This window comes from Archocentrus centrarchus, chromosome 17 (genome assembly GCF_007364275.1).
Source record: "Archocentrus centrarchus isolate MPI-CPG fArcCen1 chromosome 17, fArcCen1, whole genome shotgun sequence".
NCBI classification, from domain to species: domain Eukaryota; kingdom Metazoa; phylum Chordata; class Actinopteri; order Cichliformes; family Cichlidae; genus Archocentrus; species Archocentrus centrarchus.
In genome coordinates, this window is record NC_044362.1 from 22,598,838 (window position 1) to 22,622,303 (window position 23,466).

The following is a 23,466-nucleotide window of genomic DNA, read 5'->3' on the forward strand; positions in this document are numbered from 1 at the left end:
TGGATTTCATTGTTATCTTGCTTGGATTTATCACAGTCTGGACTCTGCTCTGCTCAGCTAAGGTCCCCCCCGCTGTTCCGCACAGCTGGCAACCCGCCCGGTTCCCCACACATCTGTCGTCCACTCAGCCCCAGCCTCAATATCCCATCCCCGACTTATTCTATTCGTCTACAGTCCCCTATATATAGCCTTCATATCAAAATTTGTGCAAATAATAGGTGCTGCTAGGCAACAAAGCATGCTGCGATTGTTGTTTTACATTGATTTTCAGTAGTTCGAGGTCATAAATGGTCATTTTTGTTTAGTTTCTTTTAATCCCACACACCCCCAAAATTCACTATATGATGAATAAAGCTGTTTTAGGAGAAGTTATAAACTAAAGATAATGAGGCTTTATTTTAACACATGATTTTTACAGTGACCCTTTTGGTGGATCTAGTGTTGAACATGTTTCCCAGCAACATTGGAAATTAATTTTGTACTCTTGTGATTATTCTAGCTAAATTTTAACATGGTTAAGGCAAGTGGTTTTTCTCACTTGCACAGCACAGTAAAACTTTCCTGGTTTCCTTGAACATGTCGAAATTACTCTTTTATAGCAGGGATTTTTGTGACCTTGAACCCTATTCAGGATTGTTAATGTCTCACCATAGCAACCTGCAGTATGTTGATTATTCTGTGATGCACGAAGTTGTAGATATTTGCATTATTTATGTGACCCTCTTGTTTTAATTTGCTTGAATTAGAAACACCGCTGCCATCTGTGTATTTAAACTCACCATTTTAAACAGAAACGTCTGGAATGCATTTAGATTTTTGCCATGTTTTTACAGGATGTATAAAGAGGAAAAAAATAGTGTCTAAAAAGACTCAGAGCGGGGTTCAAGAGAAACTAAACATGGTTGCCCAGATTACCTCTAACTCACGCTGGATACAGCAGTGAAGACGTGTTTGTCCTCTAATGAAACTGTCTGTTTGCTTCAGAGAGGTCATTGAGAAGAAACCAGAGATCTTCAAGATTGAATGCCTTACTGACATCAAGAACCTGTTCCAGCATAACAAGCAGCCATTCTACGCCGCCTTTGGGAATAGAGCTAATGTGAGTTAATGCATGTTTGAAGATGTCAGACTCCCAGACGTTAAAGTGCCTTTTTTTTTTTTTTTTTTTTTTTTTTAAGCTGTGTTTTTCAGAGGTTCATGCAGTCATAATGCATTGCAAGATCAACATGACGCTTTGGCAGACACTTTGCGTTAGCAGACATAAACGTGTGAAATAAGTACTGGGCTGAACCTGAGCTGAGGTCATTGTCAGAGTGTGATCGCAAGTGACTTCATCTGTGGAAGAGAGCTCAAGTTGGGCACAGCATCCCGTCTTCAGCTGCATAAACACTAACACCCAGATGAAACACTTTCTCAGCTATCAAAACTCAGTCTGCCTTCGGCTCTCCCCAAAACAAAAACAAAAAAAGACACACACACACACACACACACACACACACACACACACAATCTTGGTGTGGCTCACCAAAAACATTTACTCCAGAAATATTGCCATTACATGCATTAGGTGGAACACAAACAGGAAATCTGTGGTTAATGTTATTAACGCGGTCATTTCAGTTTGCAGCACTGTGTATTATGTATGAGAGGCTACTTTCCGAACATTACATAATCAAGAGTGTTCTCAGATGGCTGTTAACAGCACTGTCAGTAATTTTTCACCCCGTAAATGACAGGTTTATTTGCATGCTTTGTCTTAGAGGAAGCAAAATGGGTTTTGTGTGTTTGTAATTAATCCCAGCTCAAAATAAAAACCTATGCTCTGTTCATAAACTGAAACATTTTAAAAAATTAGATTTGCAAGTGTTCCTATTTTGGAAGGAAGATTGAGCCTTTAATCTTTGTCTTCATACAGGATGTGTTTGCCTATAAGGAAGTTGGTGTGCCAGTGTGTAGAATTTTCACAGTTAACCCAAAGGGAGAGCTGATCCAGGAGCAGACCAAGGGCAACAAGTCCTCGTAAGTAAATTAATGGTCTGGCTCACTGCAAAAATCCGCAGCAGAAAAGATAAGACATTGTTGTCATTTAACATTTTTCTGCATTTTTGCTGCTGCTGTTTTGCTTTTCCCGCCTTTACTGTTTCTTTCACACTCCCATTTCAGAAGAGAAAGCTTATAGTAACTCACTCCTCTTTTCTACCCAGCAGCAAGCAAAACATACAAATTTAGAGACAAGCTAGGGAACATTGTGGGGCTTTTAGCAGCTCAAGCGACATATATTTCCCACAGGAGTTGGTGGAGAACAAAACAGAAATAAAAGGAAAGCAGGCCAGAAACACACTTTAAAATTGATCCTAGGCTGCAATAATGCCCACAGGGGGCCTAAGGTTTATTTTCTGTATTTAGATGGCTCAATACAGTTCAACACATCTAAAAGCCTTTTTTATATTTCTGTTGTTTGTTCATTTAGGTTTTTTTTTTGTTCTTCATCACTAACTACCTAGAGTATACATTTATTTCAGATTTAAATATTCCATCTGGTCTCTCGCTCACTCTGCCTTTCTGGTCTCATTTTTTTTTTTTTCCCCTTCACAGTTATGGCAGACTTAGTGAGCTGGTGGAGCATGTGTTCCCTTTGCTGAGCAAAGAGCAGAACGAGGCCTTTGTAATGCCGGAGTACAGCTCTTTCTGTTACTGGAGACAGCCGATACCAGAAATCAATCCAGATGAACTGCTCTGAGCCGGCACATATGGATACCCAGCTATACAGTTACATTCAAATGAACTGTGCTCCTGAATGCATCTCCTAAACACATGTGAACTGAAACCAAAATTGTTTCTACTTATTAGACACACACACACAACACACTGACACAGCAACAGGGTTATGACCGTGAGCTCAAAAAAAGCTGGTAAACTGTATTTACTTTAGAGATGAGTGGAGATTATTATCAGAACAGTAAATGAATAATACCTTTTAGAGTTCATCCTAGGAGATGCTCCACTAATGCCTGCTTGTGAAGACATCCTGAACACCCCCACTTTCTAGTCCCTGTCACTGTACAGAGTTAGCAATTGAAGACCCATCTTGTCTCTCTGTAAATCTGTAACTTGTAGAAAAAAATGGTTTGTATAAGCCATGAATGAAGCAGGCAGAAGCCCCACATGAGGAGCTAGATTCTGAGCTGAGCAGAAGTAATTCAAGAAACGCCCTGAAGAAGTGAAACGTAATGTTTTAAATGAAAAAGGCACACATTTAATTAAAACAGGACAGGCAATTAACACTGGGCAGTTGTTATGCACCAGTCATATTTTACTGTAGGTGCTGTGTTTGCCCAGAAGCAAGTACCCGGCCTTTAATTGGAGGCTTTATTCTGTTCTAAAAAAAAAAAAAAAAAAGTAGGCATAGAGGTTGGCAAATAACAGATAACACAAACTATGAACCATGCACAGCTTTTAGTCTCCAGGAAAGCTCCAGTAAGTGTTCAGTTTTCCTCATGTTGCTTATTCTTCAGCCTGACTGTGCAACAGAGTTCACACGGCCGCTACACAGTGAGCCATGTTTGGTACTGTTAATATCCAAGGTCATACTTGGGATATGCTTTTACCAAGTATGTGAAGATGCACAGTTCGTTGTGACTTAAAAAAAAAAAAAAATGAAGCAGCTTCATGGTATACTGTCTTGCTGTCGTTTTAATATGTTCGTTCTGTTATGCAAGCTCTGGCAAATTAAGTGTGTTTTGTTAACAATGCAGTCATTATTTATGATGATCAGTGTATTTAAGTTATGGATTTCTGTTGTGAGGCCTTTGCTCGTCTGAAAAATGAATTTATAACAATGCAATATTTCAAATTAGTATTTTGTATGGTGGGTCACAGAGTAACGTGCACTTAACAGTAACTGCTAGGCCTTGTACAAGCTTTCTTTGTCTCCAGCAACAACCTGTATTTCTTTTATTAACAGTGAATTTTTCGACATGTGAGGCACGTAGACATTCCTGTGCAAACCTCAGAATCTGCAGCTTTATTATTAGCAGATGTGTGTAAATGTGAGAGAGAATGCTTTTGAGATGGAACAGTGGATATAAGCAGATCTGAAAAGAGCTTAAAATGAAGGATTTTGCTTTGTGAGGTCCTCTGTAGGATGACTGTGGGATGATGAAAGTGTGTGTACCTAATCACTGAGTGCTGCTGCTGCTGTTGGGGTGGCACCATCCTGCACACTTTGCTTAGGTTCCCTCGGTGGCTTTATCCAGCGCACTTTGTCAAAGTTGCACCCAGAGACTCAAGACTTACAACTCAGCACACCTCCCACCCACATTAACTTCACTGATGGTCTAAGTAGACAGTAGACCAGAGTATGCAATTACTGCAGCAAGAAGAGTTCTAGTTTTACCTCTGACAATTCAGTTAATCTGAAAAATATGTCAATATGAGTGACCTTTGAAAGGTGGTAGTTTTTGTTTTGTTTGCTTTTAAGGCAGAAGGGATGAAGAAGAAAATCATGGTAATTTGGGGTAAAAGACAGCAAGGTAGCATCACAGCCACCCCTTGGCCTCGATGTGAGAGACAGAAAAGCCTGATCCTGTGCCTCTGGTGACTAGAGGAAGATAAACTGTTTCTGGAGATAAACAGGAAATACTTGACTGTACAGGAAGCATTTAGGGCACTTCCCTGGCATTATCTGTGTATGATTTTTCTTTTTTTTAGGAAAGGAGTTTTTGGTCAGATGGATCATACCTCCAACACAAGTGTAACTGACTCTATATGCCAGTGTGGACTAAAAGAGCAGGAGCAGCCAAGATCATTTATTAAAAATAAGCACAATTTATGGTGACAGCTACGTGCTCTGCTGTTTTTGTGATGAATACAATGTGTGTCGCTTTGATTGTTTTGCTTGTTCTCTGCAAAGTGGTGAAGTCAAATAGATCTATCTTATAATTAACAAGAAATTCCATTCTTTCTATGAAAGTAAAGCATCTTGTGTGAAAGATTCACACTTCATCCTCTCTGATCCTGGAATTGCGTGGTATATAAACGAACTGGTATAGATATATGCTGATCATTGCATTCTTCTTTGATGCCTTTTTGTTTTTCTTATAACATGTATGAGCTATTGTGTGAACTTAAGTTTTGTTTTGTTTGGATGTAATGCTTGGTATTTGTGTCTGACCAGCAGAAATGCATTAAATGTATGCTGTGTTTGATTTGTATAGTAATGTGGTTTGAAGAACAAAATCGGTTGAAAGGGGGGGAAAAAATCAGGCCTAATGAAGCTAACAAAATGTGGCTTATGGTCATGTTTATATTAAATAAAATTTCTAACTGAATAAGTGTGTGCGTGTGCGCGCGTGCTACATTTTCCTCATCTGCAGTCTGAGACAAAAAAAGTTCAGCTCTAACCAGAGGCAACTTCTGCCCCGTTGCATATTTTGAAGTAACAGTACATTAATGAGGGTACTGCAGGTTAAGACCCACAGGTTGTTTTAGAGATCTCAGATGGGTTTTATTAAATATAAACATAGGAAGATTCATACAAATAGTGTTTATTCAAATTTGAATTAAAATATCAGTTAAAGGAGGCTTAAAGGCTGAACTGAAAGCAAAGTTCTTAGTTTGCTGCTGGAAAAAAATTTTTCTCACTCTCAGGAGTGAGAAAGGGGAAATTTATATTTCATTCCCACCCACTTTATGTAATCACCCAAATGGGGGTTTTGCTCACTAACCTTGTGTTTTTCCGTAGGAGTTAGCCAGATTTCTTAATCACTCAGTGCACTTCTAGGAGGATGTGAGATCATATTTAAGGTGGTTTATCATGGTTTATTACCTAACCAACACTATGCTCCACTGATTGTCGACCATACTGCATGCCGGGTCTCTAAATGCTGTTGCTAAAACAAAATTTACCATTTCTGAATTTTTAGTGTTAATTTATACTTCTACACATTTGCAATAGGTACAAACATTCAACTTGATAAATATATTAGATACAAATCCTGCTTCTTGTAGTCAGGCACCTTTGGCAAATGGCTTACAAATTTAATATAGAAAATTTTTAAATGGATTTTTAACTGAAGATGTTCACACAGGTAAAACAGCTGCATCATTAAAAAATATGGTTTCTCCAAACATTTCCTCCAGTCCACATATCTGGGAACAAAGTAGTCCTCATTGTTACTGTCCACCTGAGCTCCAGCTATCTTTTGGCTTGTGGTGAGTACAGAAAGATGCCGCTGTAGGTGGAGAGGATCTCCCTGGCTTCAGTTGTAGCCAGCTGGCCTCTGGTTCTTACCAGAGCCACTTGGTCTCCTTTTCTAAGGGGTAGGATAAGACTGAAAGATACTGTGCCTCCAGAACCACAATTACCACCAGCTGGGCCAGCCAGGGGTCTCGCTGAGCTCTGCAGCCTCTGTATACTGCGGTTAGACACAGACAGGACAGCTTCTACGCGGTCACCCTTCTTTGCAGTGAGCACACCTGAAATCAGGTATCGGCCATCCAGTGGTACAGTAAAGATCCCTGAAGGTGAGAACAGGACTGATTTAGTCTGGGTTCAATCAGTAATGCTACTGATTAGTACTCGGTTGGTTTCTAAATCTGTTTCCTATTCATGGACCAGCAATGAATTGATCCTAATGAGTTTTGGCTCTGTAGCCAAACCCTGAATTAGCCAATTCCTCAGCGCCACAGGACTTCATTGTTGCCAAATTAAAAACACATTAATTAGCCACATTGTTGCATTGGGTGAGTCATTGCTCAATTACAAACATGGGTCCTGTAGTTTATTTTGAATCATCTTACATTCACCATCCTACCTCAAATACTGTACACATGAGAATGCACTTTGTATTAATCCACAAGTGAAAATAATCCATAACTAATGTATTATTTGTTTGTGCAAATTATAATGTACTGCCCAGCCCTGTAATAACAGCATAATAACATATCTGTGTATTATCATGTATCACAATGATACCAACAAATATTACAGACCTTTTATTTTAAATCTATGTCTTATATGTGTGCCTGTACCTGTGGTGGGATTGTAATGTCCTCCGTCGTTCACTAGGACCCTGTTAAAGCGAATGATGCCAAAATCTCCAGAGAAAGGCTGCTGTGTGAGGCCAGCAGAGAAGGAGAAGGTGTCTGCCAAAGCGCTACTGTCAGCTGAAACTGAATGCAAAAAAAATGAATGTCAGTCGGTATCTTGATTCACAGATAAATGTCTGCTTCATTTCAATTGATCAGAATCCATATGTAGCAAATTCTAGCATAAGACCAAACTCTGATTTACACTTTTGTAATCTTGCAATATTTGCAGAAACACAGACAGGAGATTTCCAGAGAGCTTTTACCTGGTGAGTCAGCTGGAGTTTGATAAACCACGTTCCAGGGTACCTTTGCTGCTATGGGAGCTACAAAGCACAAACAGTACAAAGCATGTTAACTCATTATGTATTATTATAGCCACAAGGTGTGTATATATATATATATATATATATATATATATAAAAATCCTTGCACAATCTGCCCACACACCCTTACAGACACACATCCAGCTCCCACTGCCTTGCACTACCAGAATACAAATTGTCACAGTTTTTCCAATTTTTACATTGATACAGTAGAAGAAGTCTGCAGAGGCACGTGATGTAACTTGATAATGAGCTGCTAAAGTACCTTGGCGTCTGGCTGGTTGAGGTTTGAATGAAGCAAGCTTCAGAGGAGGATAGCCTGCAAAAGAAACAGATGACAAATGCATTAAGTTTCATCATCATCTGAAGAGACGGGCTAGAGGCAGCTGCTTGTTTTTTAATCTGGACATTATGGCACACTGTGTGATAGTTTCCAAGAGAAGGCATGAATCAAAACTTTCTGAAATCTAGACTTCATAATTTTTTTTAAAAAAAATCTTTTGTTTTATTTAACTTTTTCAAGAAAATGGGATCTACAATTAGATTCAAGTGTCTGTAGTTTCCATTAAGGCTGGAAATTAAATTTAACTGTATTTAGTAAAAACAAACCAAACTAAAACCAACTTATCACAAGCATTCAGGTGTAAAGAAAAGGAAACTTATGCAACAACAAAGAACAAGTGAAGCCTTGAAACAAATCACACATTCCATTCAAAAGCCTGAAGCTGTGGATGAATTATAAGTTTTCTCTTTTAGAAGTGGGGGGGGGGTGGGGGGGGTGGGGTGGGGGGTTAGACTAATTGGCATTTCTCTGGTTCATTCTCCCACACTACCAGTAAACACTAACAATACGACTAACGTAGGCTGTTCTCTATTCCTTTGCTGCCAAAAAGCATGGAGGCTAGAACAAAGCCTTTGTTTTGTTTGATATTTTATTTAATTTTTCTATGTCCAGCCTAAATAATTAAATCCCAAACTGTCTAAATCTGTGTTCTGTTGCCTCTTCCTTCCATTTTGGTTTGGCACCCAATAAAAACTTTCACATAGATTATAGAAATCATAAAAGTACATGACATGAAAACAACTAATGTTCATTCATAATTAAACCCTTGTTCATATAACTAAGTACTGACAGTGAAAGAAAAACATACATACATTCACTGATCACTTTATTAGTTACGCCTTATTATTACTGGGCTGGACTCCCTGTTGCCCTCAGAGCTGCCTTAATTCTTCATGGCATAGATTTAACAAGGTGCTGGAAACAGTCCTCAGAAATTTTGTTCTGCACTGACATGATGGTGTCACATAGTTGCTGTAGATTTTTAGCTTTGCATCCATGATGCAAATCTCTCATTCCACCACATCCCAAAAGTTCTCTCTTGGATTGAGATCTGGTGACTGTGGAGGTCATTTGAGTGCAGTGAAGTTACTGCTGTGTTCAAGAAACCAGTCTGAGATGATCTGAGCTTTGTGACAGGATGTGTTATCCTGCTGGAAGCAGCCATCAGGAGAGGGGTACTCTGTGATCATTAAGGAAGGACAACAGTGCTCAGGTAGGCTGTGGTGTTCAAATGATGCTCATTTGGTATTAAGGGGCCCAAAGTATGTAAATAAAATATCCCCCACATATTACACCAGCAGCCTGAACAGTTGATACAAGGCAGGATGTAGACATGCTTTCATATTGTTTATGCCAAATTCTGACTCTGTCATCTGAATGCTGCAGTAGAAATTCAATAAAGTTTTATTTATACAGCACCAAATTACAATGGTCACCTCATCAGACCAGACAACATTATTCTAAGCTTCTATTTGGTTATTCCGTGCAGACTGTAGCCTCAGTTTCCTGTTCTTAGCTGACAGCAGCCAATGTGATCTTCTGCTCCTGAAGCCCATCCGCTTCAAGGTCCAAAGTTGTGTGTTCACAGATGCTCTTCTGCATACCTTGCTTGTTGCAAGTGGTTATTTGTGTTACTGTTGTCTTCCTTTCAGCTTGAAGTTGCATGGCCACTCTCTTCTGACCTCTGACATCAATAAAGCACTTTCACCCAGAGAACTGCTGCTCACTGGATAGTGTCTTTTTTGGACCATTCTCTGTAAACCTTAGAGATGGTTGCGTAGGAAAATCCCAGTAGATCAGCAGTTTCTGGAATACTCAGACCAGCGTCTCTGACACTAGCAACCATGCCACAGCCACAAGAGTTCACTCCAATAAAGCACCTTTGGGATGTGTCACATCACTTTTCTTCCTCATTCTGATGCTCAGTTTGAACTTCAGCAGGTTGTCTTGACCATGTCTACATGCTTAAATGCATTGAGTTGCTTCCATGTGACTGTCTGATTAAAAGCAGCTTGGTTATGGTTAGGAAAGTATTGTGCTTTTGATTAGAATAAGTCCCTTCACCCCAGTAACCCTTTGCATTGGTAAACGAGTCACTCCCACAACAATGTGGGAATGACACATTGTTGTGGGAGTGACTGTAAATCCAAGAGGCCTTGGGTGAAACTTAAATAAGACTTGCAGATTTGTCACGCATATCATATAATAAAATTTGCACCTCCAATCTGCATTCCCAGCTGCAAGCTTAAGACAAAACCAGAGGTCATCATGGACCTTAAGACTACTCACCTGGTGCTCCTGCAAACCCTTTGACACGGTGGCTAGAAGAGTCCTCAGACCCTCTTCGCACAGTCACCCTGCGGTTGTATCCTGGAGGTCCTGCCTCTCCTGTCTCCACTACAGGCCTCATGGAAATCCGGGGCAGAGTCGGCATGCCTGGTTGCTGGGGACTTGAAGGCTGGCTTGGTGGGCTGATATTTATTATGTGTGTATTTGGCTGCACTGGTTGTCCTGGACTGTATGGCTGTCTGGGGTTGGATGGCACAGGAGGAATGATGAGAGGAATGTGGATTTGTTGGATTCTGGTTCTGTCTGGCAAAGAGGCAGGCATCTCTGGTCTAAAGGTCATTCCTTGGAAAGTGAAAGAAAAAGAGAGACAGAGATGATACTGCAAATGTACAAAGTAAAAAAACAAGAACTTGCTTTTATGAAATCATCCCTTATAAAAGCAAAATGGGCACTCTGTGTGAGCTCAAGCAATGAGAACCATCTGAACAGAAAACACTTGGCTGGTCGCCAGATCCCCAGAGGGCACAGCTATCACCTGGGCCTCTGAGGTTAAAGCACAGATGCTAAGATAGGGTCCTGGGGACAAAAACAAAAATAATTACACTACCTGCTTTGAGTCAGCTCCTTCTCACAACCAGATGTGAGACAGATTTGAGACACGCTGTACTTAAGATTCAGTGAAGGCCCTTGTACATTAAATGGCTTGTCTGGTGCTTTGTGTATCTGTATCTGTAATGTGGTTTAAACCAGTGGGGAAGTTGGGTCTACAGGGAATACATGTACCAGTGTTAAAGTTGTTTCAGTTGATGAGCTAAGATATAAATTTTATTTATTCCCTCTATTGGCCAAAAAGTACTTATTCTTTTAGGGATCTCTATGAAAAGCACAAAGAACTAGAGGACTCTGCAGGGAGAATAAACACATTACAAACATACAAAATTTAGAGATATCACAATGTTCAATCTTAGAAAAGAAATCGATAGTGAAATGTCCTGTAGCAGCCAAAATTGTTGATTTGAAGTATAAGTTGTGTAACATTGAGATGTGTTTGACATAAAGTCAGCTTTCTAAAGATCTGTATGAATGTGGCTAAAGGTCAGCTGATGATTAGTGGTCACATCTGCTGTAGCGCTTCTTTAGTCTTCTGCTTAGACCAGCATTGCTCAAACAACAAAAAAAACTGAGTAGCCGCCATGCCGGCAGCTTTATTAGAGTGAACCTTTGCACTGTGATGATTTGAGTAAAACATCAACATATTAACACACACCCATGGTGACCATCATAGTCCAAACATTTCAGACATATAGATATTTTAAAAACTGCTATAAATCATAATCCCCCAAAAGGAGTTCACTTACCTGATTATAATATATTCAATATATATAATCTGTTGGTTCTGAATTGAAACCACCATCTGCCTCCCTAACACATGCTTCTAGTTTCAACCATTGCTCTTTCTGTACAGCAAAGGGCAAACATCCATGGAAGCACCATGACCATTGGCAGCTTTTTCACTCATTTTCAGTCCAGTCCTTGTACCAGATCATTTTCAGAGGAATGCTTATTGGACCACTTAACACTGACCTATGAATCATTTGAGCATAAACAATGCAGTAAAAGCACACCTGGGTAGAAAAACAAATATTCAAAATATTGACTTTCTATTTATGATTGCACCTCAAGACTTGAATGAAATAAATCAAAAGTCAGCTGTTAATACAACTGCACATTCACCCAGTGGTCAATCATAAACTACCTGAAAGCAACTGCAGTATATTACATTATAGCCTGCCTGTTACTCTGGATTATGAAAGTAATCAGCCATTCTGGTCTTATCAAATAAAAGGTCATCTACCCTTCAACAAAATTCGTCCTTCTTACTGCAAGTGACACCACAAGCTACTCAGAAACCACATGTACTGTATAATCAAAAACAAATTAAACCCAGCAATCATGTTGTACTGAGATAATCAGAAATCTCTCCTTCATTTCCTCCCCATGCCTCCTCCAGGGTGCCAGTTGCCTGAGTGCATATTTCCCATGAGCTCTCAGCCTGTGTCTCACTAAGGAGGCAACCACAAAGTCCAAAAACACAGAGAAAAGCGCACACATTCATATGCATGCTGGTGCAACCAAGAGCGTCACCAAAACCAGATGTTATTGCTTAGAAGCTGACTGAGACACTGGAGGGTAATGCTTTAGTCACTTGTGCCCCTGCACAATTGGGTGACAGTTCGAGAGTGTTCACGAGTGACAACTGAAAGCATTATGGGATACTGCAGCAGATACACTGATCGTACAATGGTGTCAAGGACCACAAAGCAGGGAGTGGCTGTTCCACACTTACAATAATGCACCACTCAGAGTCTAATCTTTCTTGCTAAGCACATCGACGCAATTTCATCCTCCACCCCATGTTCCTCCAGTAATATTTATGACTGGAGGCTCAAATTGTGTGCTGCACGGCATGGCAGACCTCTGGGATTCCGCTTGTGTGTATGGATCTCCTCTGAAGACTTCCAGATGGACTCCTGGGTCAGAGATGGAAACACCTCTCCTCACATATTCAGATATCTAATCAGGGAAATTGTTGCACCGCCTAAAAAATTCTGCTGGTGACTACATTTATACAGTGAGCGTGTGCACGTGTGAGTGCGCATGCGTATGTGTCTTTGTGCCAAAAACAATTTTCCATTCTTTCCCATCAGACAACCTTAGACTTCAAAAGGGCTTTTGTCTTTTTTTGTGTATTTCTTCATCACAGTAGACAGTTAATCTTCCTGCCTGTCTCTTCAGTATAAAGCCTAAATGATCAATTGTGAGGCATTGATCCATGAAAATCAAAGCCTTTAATTTATCCCTGCTTTTTTTTTTTTTAATTTTCTGAAGACCTCGCCCACTGATACACAGTTACAGGACAGGGTGGAGAAACAGGTGGAAAGTCCTTTAGCTTTCTTGGAAGGACAAATTGAAAGAAAAAGCTGGAAAGAAGGAGAGCAACAAGGGAGTAAAGTGAGCAATAACAGAAAGAGAGAAGGAAAAAAACAGGGTTGTGATTTGAGCTAGGCTGGGATCATCGCCAATAAAAGGAGTAGGAAAAAAACATATTGTGAATTGAATGATAAAATTCAGAAGTCTGATTAGTCACTACTTGATTGAGAAACAGAAGTATTTTTCATATTTCTACATTTCCTAACACATTCAGTCACAGTAAAAAAAAAAATTCTCTTTCAGTTCTAAAGTTTTATATATCAGGACATAATAAACATAATCTGGCCCTTAAAATTAGGCAAATACAACCCGAGATGAACAACAAAACTCAGAGAAATTGCAAAACAAACAAAAAAAAACAGAAACAAGAGCTTCATCTCAAACCCTGCAGGCCTCAGTTAGCATATGAAATGTTAAAGTTCATGACAGTACAATTAGAAAAAGACTGAACAAATATGCCTTCCAAACAAGACCTTGAACTCCTCTGTATAACAAAGAGTCAAATGTAAGACTATCTGTCTGACAGCTAAAGCTTGGCCAAAACTGAGTCATGGAACAGGATAATGATCCAGAGCGCAGCAGAAAGTCTACAACAGAATGGCTCAAAAAGAAAAGACTCAATGTGCTGCAATGGCTGAAAGTTCAGACCTCAACCTGACTGAAATGCTGTGCAGGGACCTTAAGAGAGCTCACATCACTGTCCTCCAAAGTGATGTGAGAGACTGATAAAGATCATACAGAATATGATTACTTCAAGTATTGTTGCTGGTCTGAGTATTCCAAGCTATCATGGGGTGTATTACATTTTTCACTCATTGCTTCTGTATTTTGGCTTAATTTTTATTTAATAAATAGTGACACCTTGTAATATACCATATCTTGTCATTCGTCTCCGGTTGTGTTTACGTAATTTTAAGCCCTGGTAAAGGCAAGACAATTTTTTGCATTATGTCTTATGTATGTAAAACATTAGAATTGACAGAAACTGTACTTGCTTTTTTCACCATGACTGTGTGAAACACAAATCTTTCAGAGATTGAAAGCTCTTGGATAATTTCAAATATCTTTGGTAGCTCACAGACTTTTGAATGTTTCCACAGAGTAATTTCTCCTTAACCACAACTCCCTCTCAGAGGGAAAGCGACAAGATACAAAAAACACAAGCAGTAGTGGCAGACCTCTGCAGCAGGAGCAGCTGCTGAGGGCGAAGCAGTGGCAACATTTTGAGACTTAAGTCACACAATTCCAATTCAGCAGTCATGCTGTGTAAGGGCAAAGCTATTCCAGTCCATCTTTCAGTTATGTTATTACAACACATCATCTGTTTTCAGCCTCCTCTGGGTCCTCATATGACTGTGTGGAGAATATGAGCTCAAACACAGAGAGGAAACATTTCAGTAGGCTCTCAGCCATCACCACACCCACAGAGCTGGGATTTTTTTGTGGATATTTTATCTCTATTTGGACAATTTCTCTCCTTTCTAAACTTGAAGTAACTATTAAATCTTAAGCCACAAAGTCCAACTCCCTCTCTTGTGGGATTTAGGAAACAGGCACTGGGCAAGAGAAAATCACATTACTTATTTCAGGGAAGAATTTTTTGACACTTTTAGAAATACAGTAAGCTTATTTACTCTATTCATGCTGAGATTTAGGTGAGTTGCTTCAAGCTGTTTGCTAACGTAGGTTGGAACAAAAACTGGACACAGACTGCCTGGCCAAATCTGCCGACCAGCGTCTCACAAATTCTCTATTTAACAAGCTGTATCTTTGTTAAATTGGTATAAAAATGACAACTTGGTGACACTTTCACATTTTATGGGGGTGGTGCTGGTGGGGAAACCAGTTACCAGGCAACAAGTTGATACTCCAGGAAGTTGCAGATAATTTGTCTTGGAACCAAGCTAGCTGTTTTCCCCTCATTCCAGTCTTTGAGCTAAGTTACCAGGTTGGTGCAGCGTAAACTGAAATAAGTGCACAAAAGGCATCAGCTAAATCTCTCTGCACTTAAATGGACATATAAAAAGTGCCACAAACAGCAGACAAACTTGAGTTATTAATGAAAACGTTGGGTAGCTTCAAATTCCCTGCTCCTCTCTCACCTCAGGAGACCAATCACAGCATGAAGTGATTGTGAATGCCAGCTTGTCTGTCTCAGAAAGTTGCAAAGAATAGCTGACACAGCCACCCTCTATCTGAAGTTGGAAAGGTGGGCAGGGGGTTCTGAACAAACAGCATATCATAAATCATGCTTAATGTTCCTTGTAAGATAATGAAATCGAATATCACTGCATTGAAATACCGGGCCATATTTGGCAAATGCTGAAATCGGTACAAAATGCCTTCACGCTTTTCGTTTCTCCCCAGCTCTCTGTCACTCTATTGTTTTGGACCATGGTATGGGAGGCACCGGTAATGGGGCCCCAGTCATGACATCACAGCTGAGGGTAGTTGAAGCATCTGGTCCTGGGTGTGGAGCCCTTCTTCTCCCCTCTCCATCAAGACTGACTCCAGCAGTGAGTCAGGGCCCTTAATGAGGACCAGACTCCACACATTGGGCTTAGGTCACCCTACGGGAATCTCTCGAGGCTGGTATGTGTTCATGTGTAAAGACAAAGAAAGGAGGGAGGGTTGGAGGGAGGTATGTGTATTAAGGGACTGGGAGCTGAGGTTGAGGTCCACAGTTCTGTGGTGTGTGTAAAGAAGGGAGATTTATGGTGAAAGAAAGAAGACCCCACAATTCAGTATGTTCATGAAGGGACTGGGGAAGAAGGAGCAGTCTGCTCAAGTGTCTAAGTGATATTTATGTAAGGGAGCAACAAGGCACGTAATAGTGTGAGTAAATCATCATAACATCATACCAGCTAGACAGGCCGTAAAAATGTAAGATTTCATCTGTATATTTCATTGCCTGTATAAAAAGTGGGGGATTCCTGGAACAACACAAATCTAAGTCACAGGAAGTCTCCTCGGCGCTGGGACATATTGAATGACACGCTCGAGGCAAGCACGGAAGGCTCAGTGAACTTATGCCCTCCCACTTTGAGAAATACCCTGTGGCTATTCAAGCCTCCATGTATACCAAGCCAGCATGATATGGAGATTATCCACAGGAAAAGTTTGTGTTTACACAGATGTTAATCACACTTGATAAACTCAGATGTTGGAAGCTAGAGAGGAAGCTGATAAAAAGATTATGTGTATGTAGTCACTCCTTTTTTACTTGACTTCTTCTAGCTAATTTCAGTGCTTGACTGCACTAATGTGGGAATCCCCTGAACTAATGGACCCTTAAGTGGCTAAACTGTGCCATAATCTGAGTCCAATTACTGTCATGATTCCCTATCGTGATAACGCTGCCCACTAATGAAGCAAAGCCAGCTAGCTAGTTGAGACAGTCAACTTTTAAATGCTGCAAAAGGCACATAGCATACTTTTCTCGCTGCTTAATACTGTACATCCTGCTCAACCTTTTCATTATAGTGCCTCATTAAGATGACAGTATCACATCTTTGCTGCCATACAGATCACACGAAAGCCATTTGCTGCCACAGCAGCTGTTGTTCATTTCATAAGCACCAACTACATGCATGAATTCACCTTTAGGCTGTGAAAGTGTCACTATGCTCAAAGTCAAAGTGCGTGTCAGGCATTCAAAGCCCTCCTCCCTGCCTCTTTACCAAGTCAGAACTGGGGGATGATTTAGGCAACTTTTGAAACTGATATTCTGAGGCTGAGTCCATGTTAGCAGCACTCTACCGATGTGCAGAGATTAAAGTCAATAGAGTCTGAACTTCTCGTTCAAGCTATTTTTTTTTTCATTCTTTACACAGCTACTTCCATCATTTTTGGAAAAATTAGTGCAACACTGAATGTCTTCCAGGAAAGACTTCCAGAAGTATGCATCTGGATTCACATTTAACACTCTGTGAGGCCAAGCTTTTCAGCATGCCTTTGCGTGTTTACACTTTGAACAGCTTTGAACACTTTTGCCTTTTGCTGTGTTTGGATGTTACAATGTGCAAAATGGTTAGTTTCTAGTACACATAAGCATTATTAATCTGTATTAATCTCAATTTTTGGGTGTGACCACGTTCATGTGTGGACAGCACGGCTGTCAATTAAATTCAAGTTTTATTTATTTAGATTTTGCTATAAAGATTGCGCTGGATTGTTGCATTGAATGCCCAACAGGTTTTTCATGTTTCATGTTTTTGTTCCTTCCTCAGATAACCAGTGATATCATTAAACAGTCACTATTAACTCACCTGGCTCTTTGGCAGCGCCATCTTTCGAAACGTGTTTGGCTATGGCAGACAGCTGTGCCTGAAACTTCTGCAAAGAACTCTGCAGAGCGTTGATTTCTGCTCCGTGATTTCCACACGTGACGTTCATCCTGTAGACGCAGTCGTGCAGGCCGCCAACATGTCTCTCCAGCCCATCTTTCAGCTCTTTGATATTAGCAGAAACTCCATCTAACTTTCCACACACCTTTTCAAGTCGGGTTACACGCCCATCCACAGCGGAGATGCCATCAGAAACTCCCTGTGTGTTCTGTTTACATTCATTCAGTTCAGATGACACCTGCCTGGTAAGCCTATCGAGCCTATCCTCCAGCTCCCCCACCTTACGTTGAGTGGCGTCAGATGTATCCCCATTGTCCCGTGCTGTATTTCCTTCTCCACTCCGCTCTGCATAGCAGCATGTGGAGTTTATTTTGTGGATATCTTGGTTGTATTTGCCTAAGGAATCACCCAACCCAGTAACAGCACCAGCCAGACCAAGCACATTATTTTGGAGATTAATCAGTCCCTTCTTGAAGTCATCCATCGTCTGCACACTTCTCTCATCTGCTGCTGAATACCTTTGAACAAGATCTTCCAGTTGCCTGAGCTTGGCTGTGTTGGAACTCACGTCTGTGTGAAGGATGTCCAGATCATTTCTATATCGATACAGGTCCTTTAAAATGTTTTCTATAGCATAAGGTTTAGGCGCAGCAGTTACTTCTCTTGCGATATTTTCTGATCCTGCACATCCTGCAGAGCACAACTCTCCAACAGTATTAATCTTATCATCCAAACCTTGGAGGAGGAGCTTGTTGTTATTAACTTCTGCCTGGATGCCATCAATGGAGTCGCTTAATGTCCCTGGGAAATCTTTTTTGCTCATTTCCACCAGAATGTTCGTAAACTGGTCCTCCACACTGTTCAAACGCCCGTCCAGAAGCTGCCGAAGAGCTGCCACTTCTTCTGCAATTGTACGGGTTAGCTTCTCCTCGATATAGAAGCAGTGAGTCTCTGCGTTTTGTTCTGTAATATTTATACGGGCCTCCAGCTCCTGAATCAATACAGAAAAGTCGCTGACACCTTCCTGAGGAGAAGACAGGTGTGCCAACTCGTTGTCAATGCGGACATTCAGGATGCGGTAAGCCTCTGTAATACGGTCAATCTCACGCCACAGGTCTTTATGGTCACTGTGTTCTTTGTCCTCTTTGGATGGATCTGTCTGCCTTTGAGTTCGTACAGGTCCATCTGCGGCAGCCATGTCTAGAAGCAGTGATCGGATCTCCTTTCTCAGATCGGCCTCCTTGGAATTCACCAACTTGGTAAACCTGTCCAAAACTTCATCATGGCTATCTTCACAGGTCTTCTGCAACTTCTGGAGCTTGTCATTGCATGAGCTCTGAACTTTGGCCATTTGTTCCTCCACATTCTGGTCTATCTCTTTCTTGAGCTTTTCAAATTTTCCATCAATATAGGTCTGTATAACATCAAAATCTGCTATGGTTGAAGCCTGAGATTGAGAGGCATCCATCAGGACACGTATCTGCCCCTCATGACTGGTTGTGATTCCTCTTAAGTCTTCCAAAGCTTCATCCTTGCTTTGCAGAGCATTGCTGATATCATCCAAACGAGCTACGATTTTTTCTATGTCCTTCTGTCCTGGCATCCCACCTCTGGTAGCCTGATGGCCATCCAACACAGCCGGGTTCTCCTCTGTGCCTGCATCTGTGGCACTGTCTGGTGGGCGTATGTTGTTCAGAAGTGTTACCAGCATCTGCTTTGTGCCCTCTTGCAGGTCACTGCGGAGGTTTGCAGTTAACCCCGTCAAAGCAGACTGGAGATCCAGGACTGTCTGAGACAGACGCTGAACTTCACCTTCCAGAAGACGCACCTTATCTGTCCCACCAGGCCTTGTCTCATGCTGTGGAGTCTGTCTTCGTTCTGGCCCTGGAAATATGGAATAACTTATCAATATTAAGATTCAAATACAAATATATTTGTTAGTGGCAGCTACTGTTGTTTAGTAAAATATTGTTGGTATAAACTGACATAACAGAATATGACTTTCTCACTCTGTATGTATCTGGTCCCATGTCCAGGATTTGGTGAGCTGTATGGCTGCGTTCCCTGCACTGTTTGCCGGTCAGAAGCTGGTTTTAAATCTTTACAGTTTGGACCTTGGTAACTAGGACAGCATCTCCACTCTAACTCTGTGACCGTCTTGTAGGCAAGCTTGTATGTGGGTCGAAACCGAGTTGTGTATCTGTAAATAAAAAGCAAGACGCATACGTTGTAATTCAAGCAAATATGGACGTGGTTTAAATAAATTCTCAGACAAATATGAATATAAATGAGGGAAAATTGGACTTTTTTCAAAATCACACCCAGGCTGTTTTCCATGCTGAAACTGCTCCATTACTTCAAAAAGAAGAAACTGTATATTGGTTGATTCTTGCAATCACCAAAACATCTGTTTTTTTTTTTTCTTTTTTTTTTTTGGACAGACATTTTTGAGCTTCTCTTTCAATCTCCACTTTGTGAAAATTCCAACTTTCCAGCCAAAGAAAGCAGTTCCCAAAGAAACAATTGATTACATCACTTCCCTGAAGGCAGGGGTCATGTCATGTAGAACATCTGGAAAGTTGATATCTGAAACAATCATCTTTGCAAATTTCCCAACTGTCACTAGGAAAACTGTTCAGCCTCAATAAGCAGGAAAAAAAAAATTAAGCGAAAACCTGCGGGATACTTGGAAGTCTGGCTGTGATCTACAAAATGTAATTAAATCTCTTAACATGAGACAACATGAAGTCAGAGCTTTCTATCATACGTTGAGGAATCTGCTCTCACAGCCAGCTCTTCCTGCTTGGAACTCTGATGACTTAAGAATGATCAGCTTCCAGGAATCTTTTCCACAGCACAGGGGCTCTTATGCATGTGTTTGGGTAAGAGAATCACAAAGCAAGACCACAGATAGCATGTGTTTGGGACTAACAATGATTCACAAAGAAAACTAAATTAAATTGCAACACAGTATCTTCCAGTACAAAATTAAAACTGTTACTCACAATCACTGGTGCCAACATTCCCATTCACAATGATAAGTTAATGATTTGTTTAGTGTAGAAGGCTGGGGTTCAGATATGGGCTGCAGTTAAACTGTATAATTTTAAATGGTTAGGGAAATGTTTTATCATTACTATTATCATATGTTCGTATTGTCAACCGTGCATGAGTATATGGGTTATACACTTTTTTTTATATTCATTTTTAACTATGATAATGCAACCCTAATGAGATTCTGAATTAATTGCTTTTCAAAGTCAACTTTTTCCATAATAATTATGAAAGCTACAACAGCACTTTGAGTTATAATCAGGGCTACATCCCTTCTAATACTGACAAATCAGCAAATGTGAACCATCAGTCTCATAACTCATTTGAGCATAGGACTAGATGAACAAATATGCAGAAAATCTACTCTGGATGTCAAACCTTAATATGCAGGAAACTGAGAAAGGCAGCACATCAAAAAGCAAATGTGAGTTGACTCAAATATATCTAAATATTATGATGGTTATAAGCTTTTATTTTTCATTTCTTCTCATCGTATTATTCTTTATCTTGGACAGTTGGCAAGTTACAGTTAATCTCATTTACACACCTGTACTTGTGATGACTTCTGGGCCTGGTTTCAAGACTTATACTGGCAAACTAATCAGGGTGTGTGCTAAGTCTCACTCGAGGCCTGATGGTAGGGTCCAGCTACTGTAACTTTTTTTAATGACCATACTGAGTGTGATAAGACAGGAGAATGGCCAATATTTGCAAACTGAATCATATCATAGTTACATCTTACAAGGAAAATATTAGTAACATTAAAAAAATTGATCAAAATTCTATATCAACATTTAAATTTACCTGCATTTTGTCAGATGTCTCATGCATTAGCAGCAGTACAGACTCATTGCAGTGATTTGCCTTAAGATTCCTCAGCATACTGCTCCTTCTTCTTCTGTTTATTTATTTATTTGTTGGGGGTGGGGGTTGTTTTATTTTCCTTATTGGACATTGCAGGCTGGATTTAGATACTCTGCAATCCAGTTTTAGCCCTCAAGCCCTGTTTTTGCCCATGTGTGCACTATTGTGACCCTGAACAGGACACACAAAATGAAACAGATGTATGCTAGAGAAAAACTCTCAACTCAAAATCTGCATGGCTTCTCTGCATGCTAATGAAAATGGCAGCATGCCATATTTCTACATAGTCTATGTCGCCATAAATGTTGTCTTGGAAGTGCGGTTGACCCTTATAATGGTTGCATCCTGTTTGGGTTTTTTTGTATTTGCTTCAGACATAAATGAGTAAGTTTTAAACTATGAGCAGTGTTCTCCTCTTCATTAGACTTAGCCTCAGCTTCCTCTATAACCCTTCGCCTTTTTCAGTGGGCTTATTAACTTGCTGTAAAAGCTGTACTTTTTGGTTCTGCCAATGGAGCTTCTCAGCCACTGTGAACATTTCTGCCTCCAGCTCTCTCTCAAGGAAACATTTTGTATCTAGTCTGCCTCATACATCTAAACATGCACCCTCAACCCCTTCTCCCCGTACGCTCACGTCACTTGTTTCTGGCAGTCGGGCTGGTAGGCTGGGCAGGGGGCCACCACGGGCTCCTGGAAGCTCTCCACACTCCCCTGCACGGCGCAGCTCACGTTCTTTTGCACCACATAGGCGCACCAGTTCCTGAGGAGGGAGATAAACAAGTACTTCAACATATATACTAATAAGTCTGACAATTAATTTAGAGCAATATATGGTGCAAATACCGAAGAACGCAGCTGGACTATAAAAGTATCATAACAAGCTCCATATGGTTTATGAGCTTAAAGGCCGCGTTGTTTCAGTGAGCTTTGTCAGACCCCCCCCGTTAGTCTATTTTGATCTATCAGAAAACATGTGGAAATGCAGTGGTCTGCAGTACGTAAAAGATTGGGGGGTAAGCAGTGGCGTTCCAGGATTTATCTGCATCTTATCGCCTTTAAGAACACTGGCAAACTCGAGCCAAATTTAGTCATAGGTTGATAAAACAACAGGGAATGTTATCAGACTACATATGACCATAAGAGGCTAAATCCTCACCGATCTTAGGTCATTCAGGTAACTGAGAAGTCTGGAACTCATCGGATTTGTTTTGGCAGCAGCGCAACAAAAGCGCACAGCGTTACTTTAAGGAGGAACGCCCGTTATGAAGTCCCCGTTAGTTTCTCAAAGACATCAACGTTTAACTAGTTCGTTTTAACTGTGTAAAAGTCATTACTTACCTGTTTCTGTGTCTATGCACCGCTCCAGTGTATGCAGACCCTTGGAATAAGTCATAAGATAAGGGAGTCCCGTGAGTGAGCTGAAAGTTTAAAATCAGTGTGAAAAATGTCCACAGCCAGTCCATCTCTCCACGCCTGGACTTCATACTTAACAAACGCATTAAAATAAATATTTCTAGCACAGTAAAGGAGGACTACCCTGTTGTTACCAAACGCGACTTTCCCAAGCTTCAAAGTTTCATTGCCCTTGTGACTGATTTAACTCCGGTAACTGAACTTTGGGGAAGTCCACAATCACTGCAACTCCCTTGGAATGACGTTGAAGCCCTCCCCACCCCGCACCCCCGTCCCAAACCTGGGGTGAAAAGACTTCCTCCAGTCTTTTATATATATATATATATATATATATATATATATATATATATATATATATATATATATATATATATATATATATATATATATATAAATAAAAAAGTTTGTAGTTTAGCTTTAATTAAGTTATTCTTTTAAGTCTTAGTGGTTTAGACGCGGTGATTAATTAATGCAAGGGACTCGGGGGATGCGGGCATAAAGTCAGTCAACAGCCAATAATTCACACCTCACTGATAATAGGATAATGCCATTTGAATGCAGCCCCCAGAGTTGAAAGAGGTGCGTGAAGTGGTGGCGTTGATGATATTCATGACTAGGGATAACAGTAGTAATTTACATTCCGTCTGCCCTGTTGGAAAATAGGAATAAAGCCTGCATGTATATTCTGGTGTGCTCTCTGTTCCTTTCTGCATCAGCTCATTGGGCAAATTGTATTTTTAAAGCCTAACTG

At 40.5% G+C, this 23,466-nt stretch overlaps 2 protein-coding genes across 4 annotated transcripts in view; one reads left to right on the forward strand and one right to left on the reverse strand.

Moving 5' to 3' along the window:
* The window catches only part of lpin2 (lipin 2), a 22,418-nt gene extending 17,084 nt beyond the window's left edge, over nt 1–5,334 (forward strand). For all 3 annotated transcript variants that reach the window (XM_030752780.1, XM_030752778.1, XM_030752779.1), the window contains exons 18-20: nt 985–1,099; nt 1,916–2,019; nt 2,596–5,334. In XM_030752780.1, coding sequence (XP_030608640.1) covers nt 985–1,099; nt 1,916–2,019; nt 2,596–2,740 — 364 coding nt within the window. In that variant the 3' untranslated portion in view covers nt 2,741–5,334. The remainder of the gene's footprint in view (nt 1–984; nt 1,100–1,915; nt 2,020–2,595) is intronic.
* Nucleotides 4,889–22,932, reverse strand: emilin2a (elastin microfibril interfacer 2a). Its single transcript, XM_030752777.1, has 9 exons — nt 22,641–22,932; nt 21,937–22,062; nt 19,394–19,584; nt 17,307–19,268; nt 10,048–10,389; nt 7,681–7,734; nt 7,356–7,415; nt 7,033–7,173; nt 4,889–6,519 (listed from the first exon to the last, which is right to left on the reverse strand). The coding sequence occupies exons 1-9, from the start codon at nt 22,799–22,801 to the stop codon at nt 6,197–6,199; spliced, it is 3,360 nt and encodes a 1,119-aa protein (XP_030608637.1). The 5' UTR covers nt 22,802–22,932; the 3' UTR covers nt 4,889–6,196.
* Between the last annotated feature and the right edge of the window lie 534 nt (nt 22,933–23,466).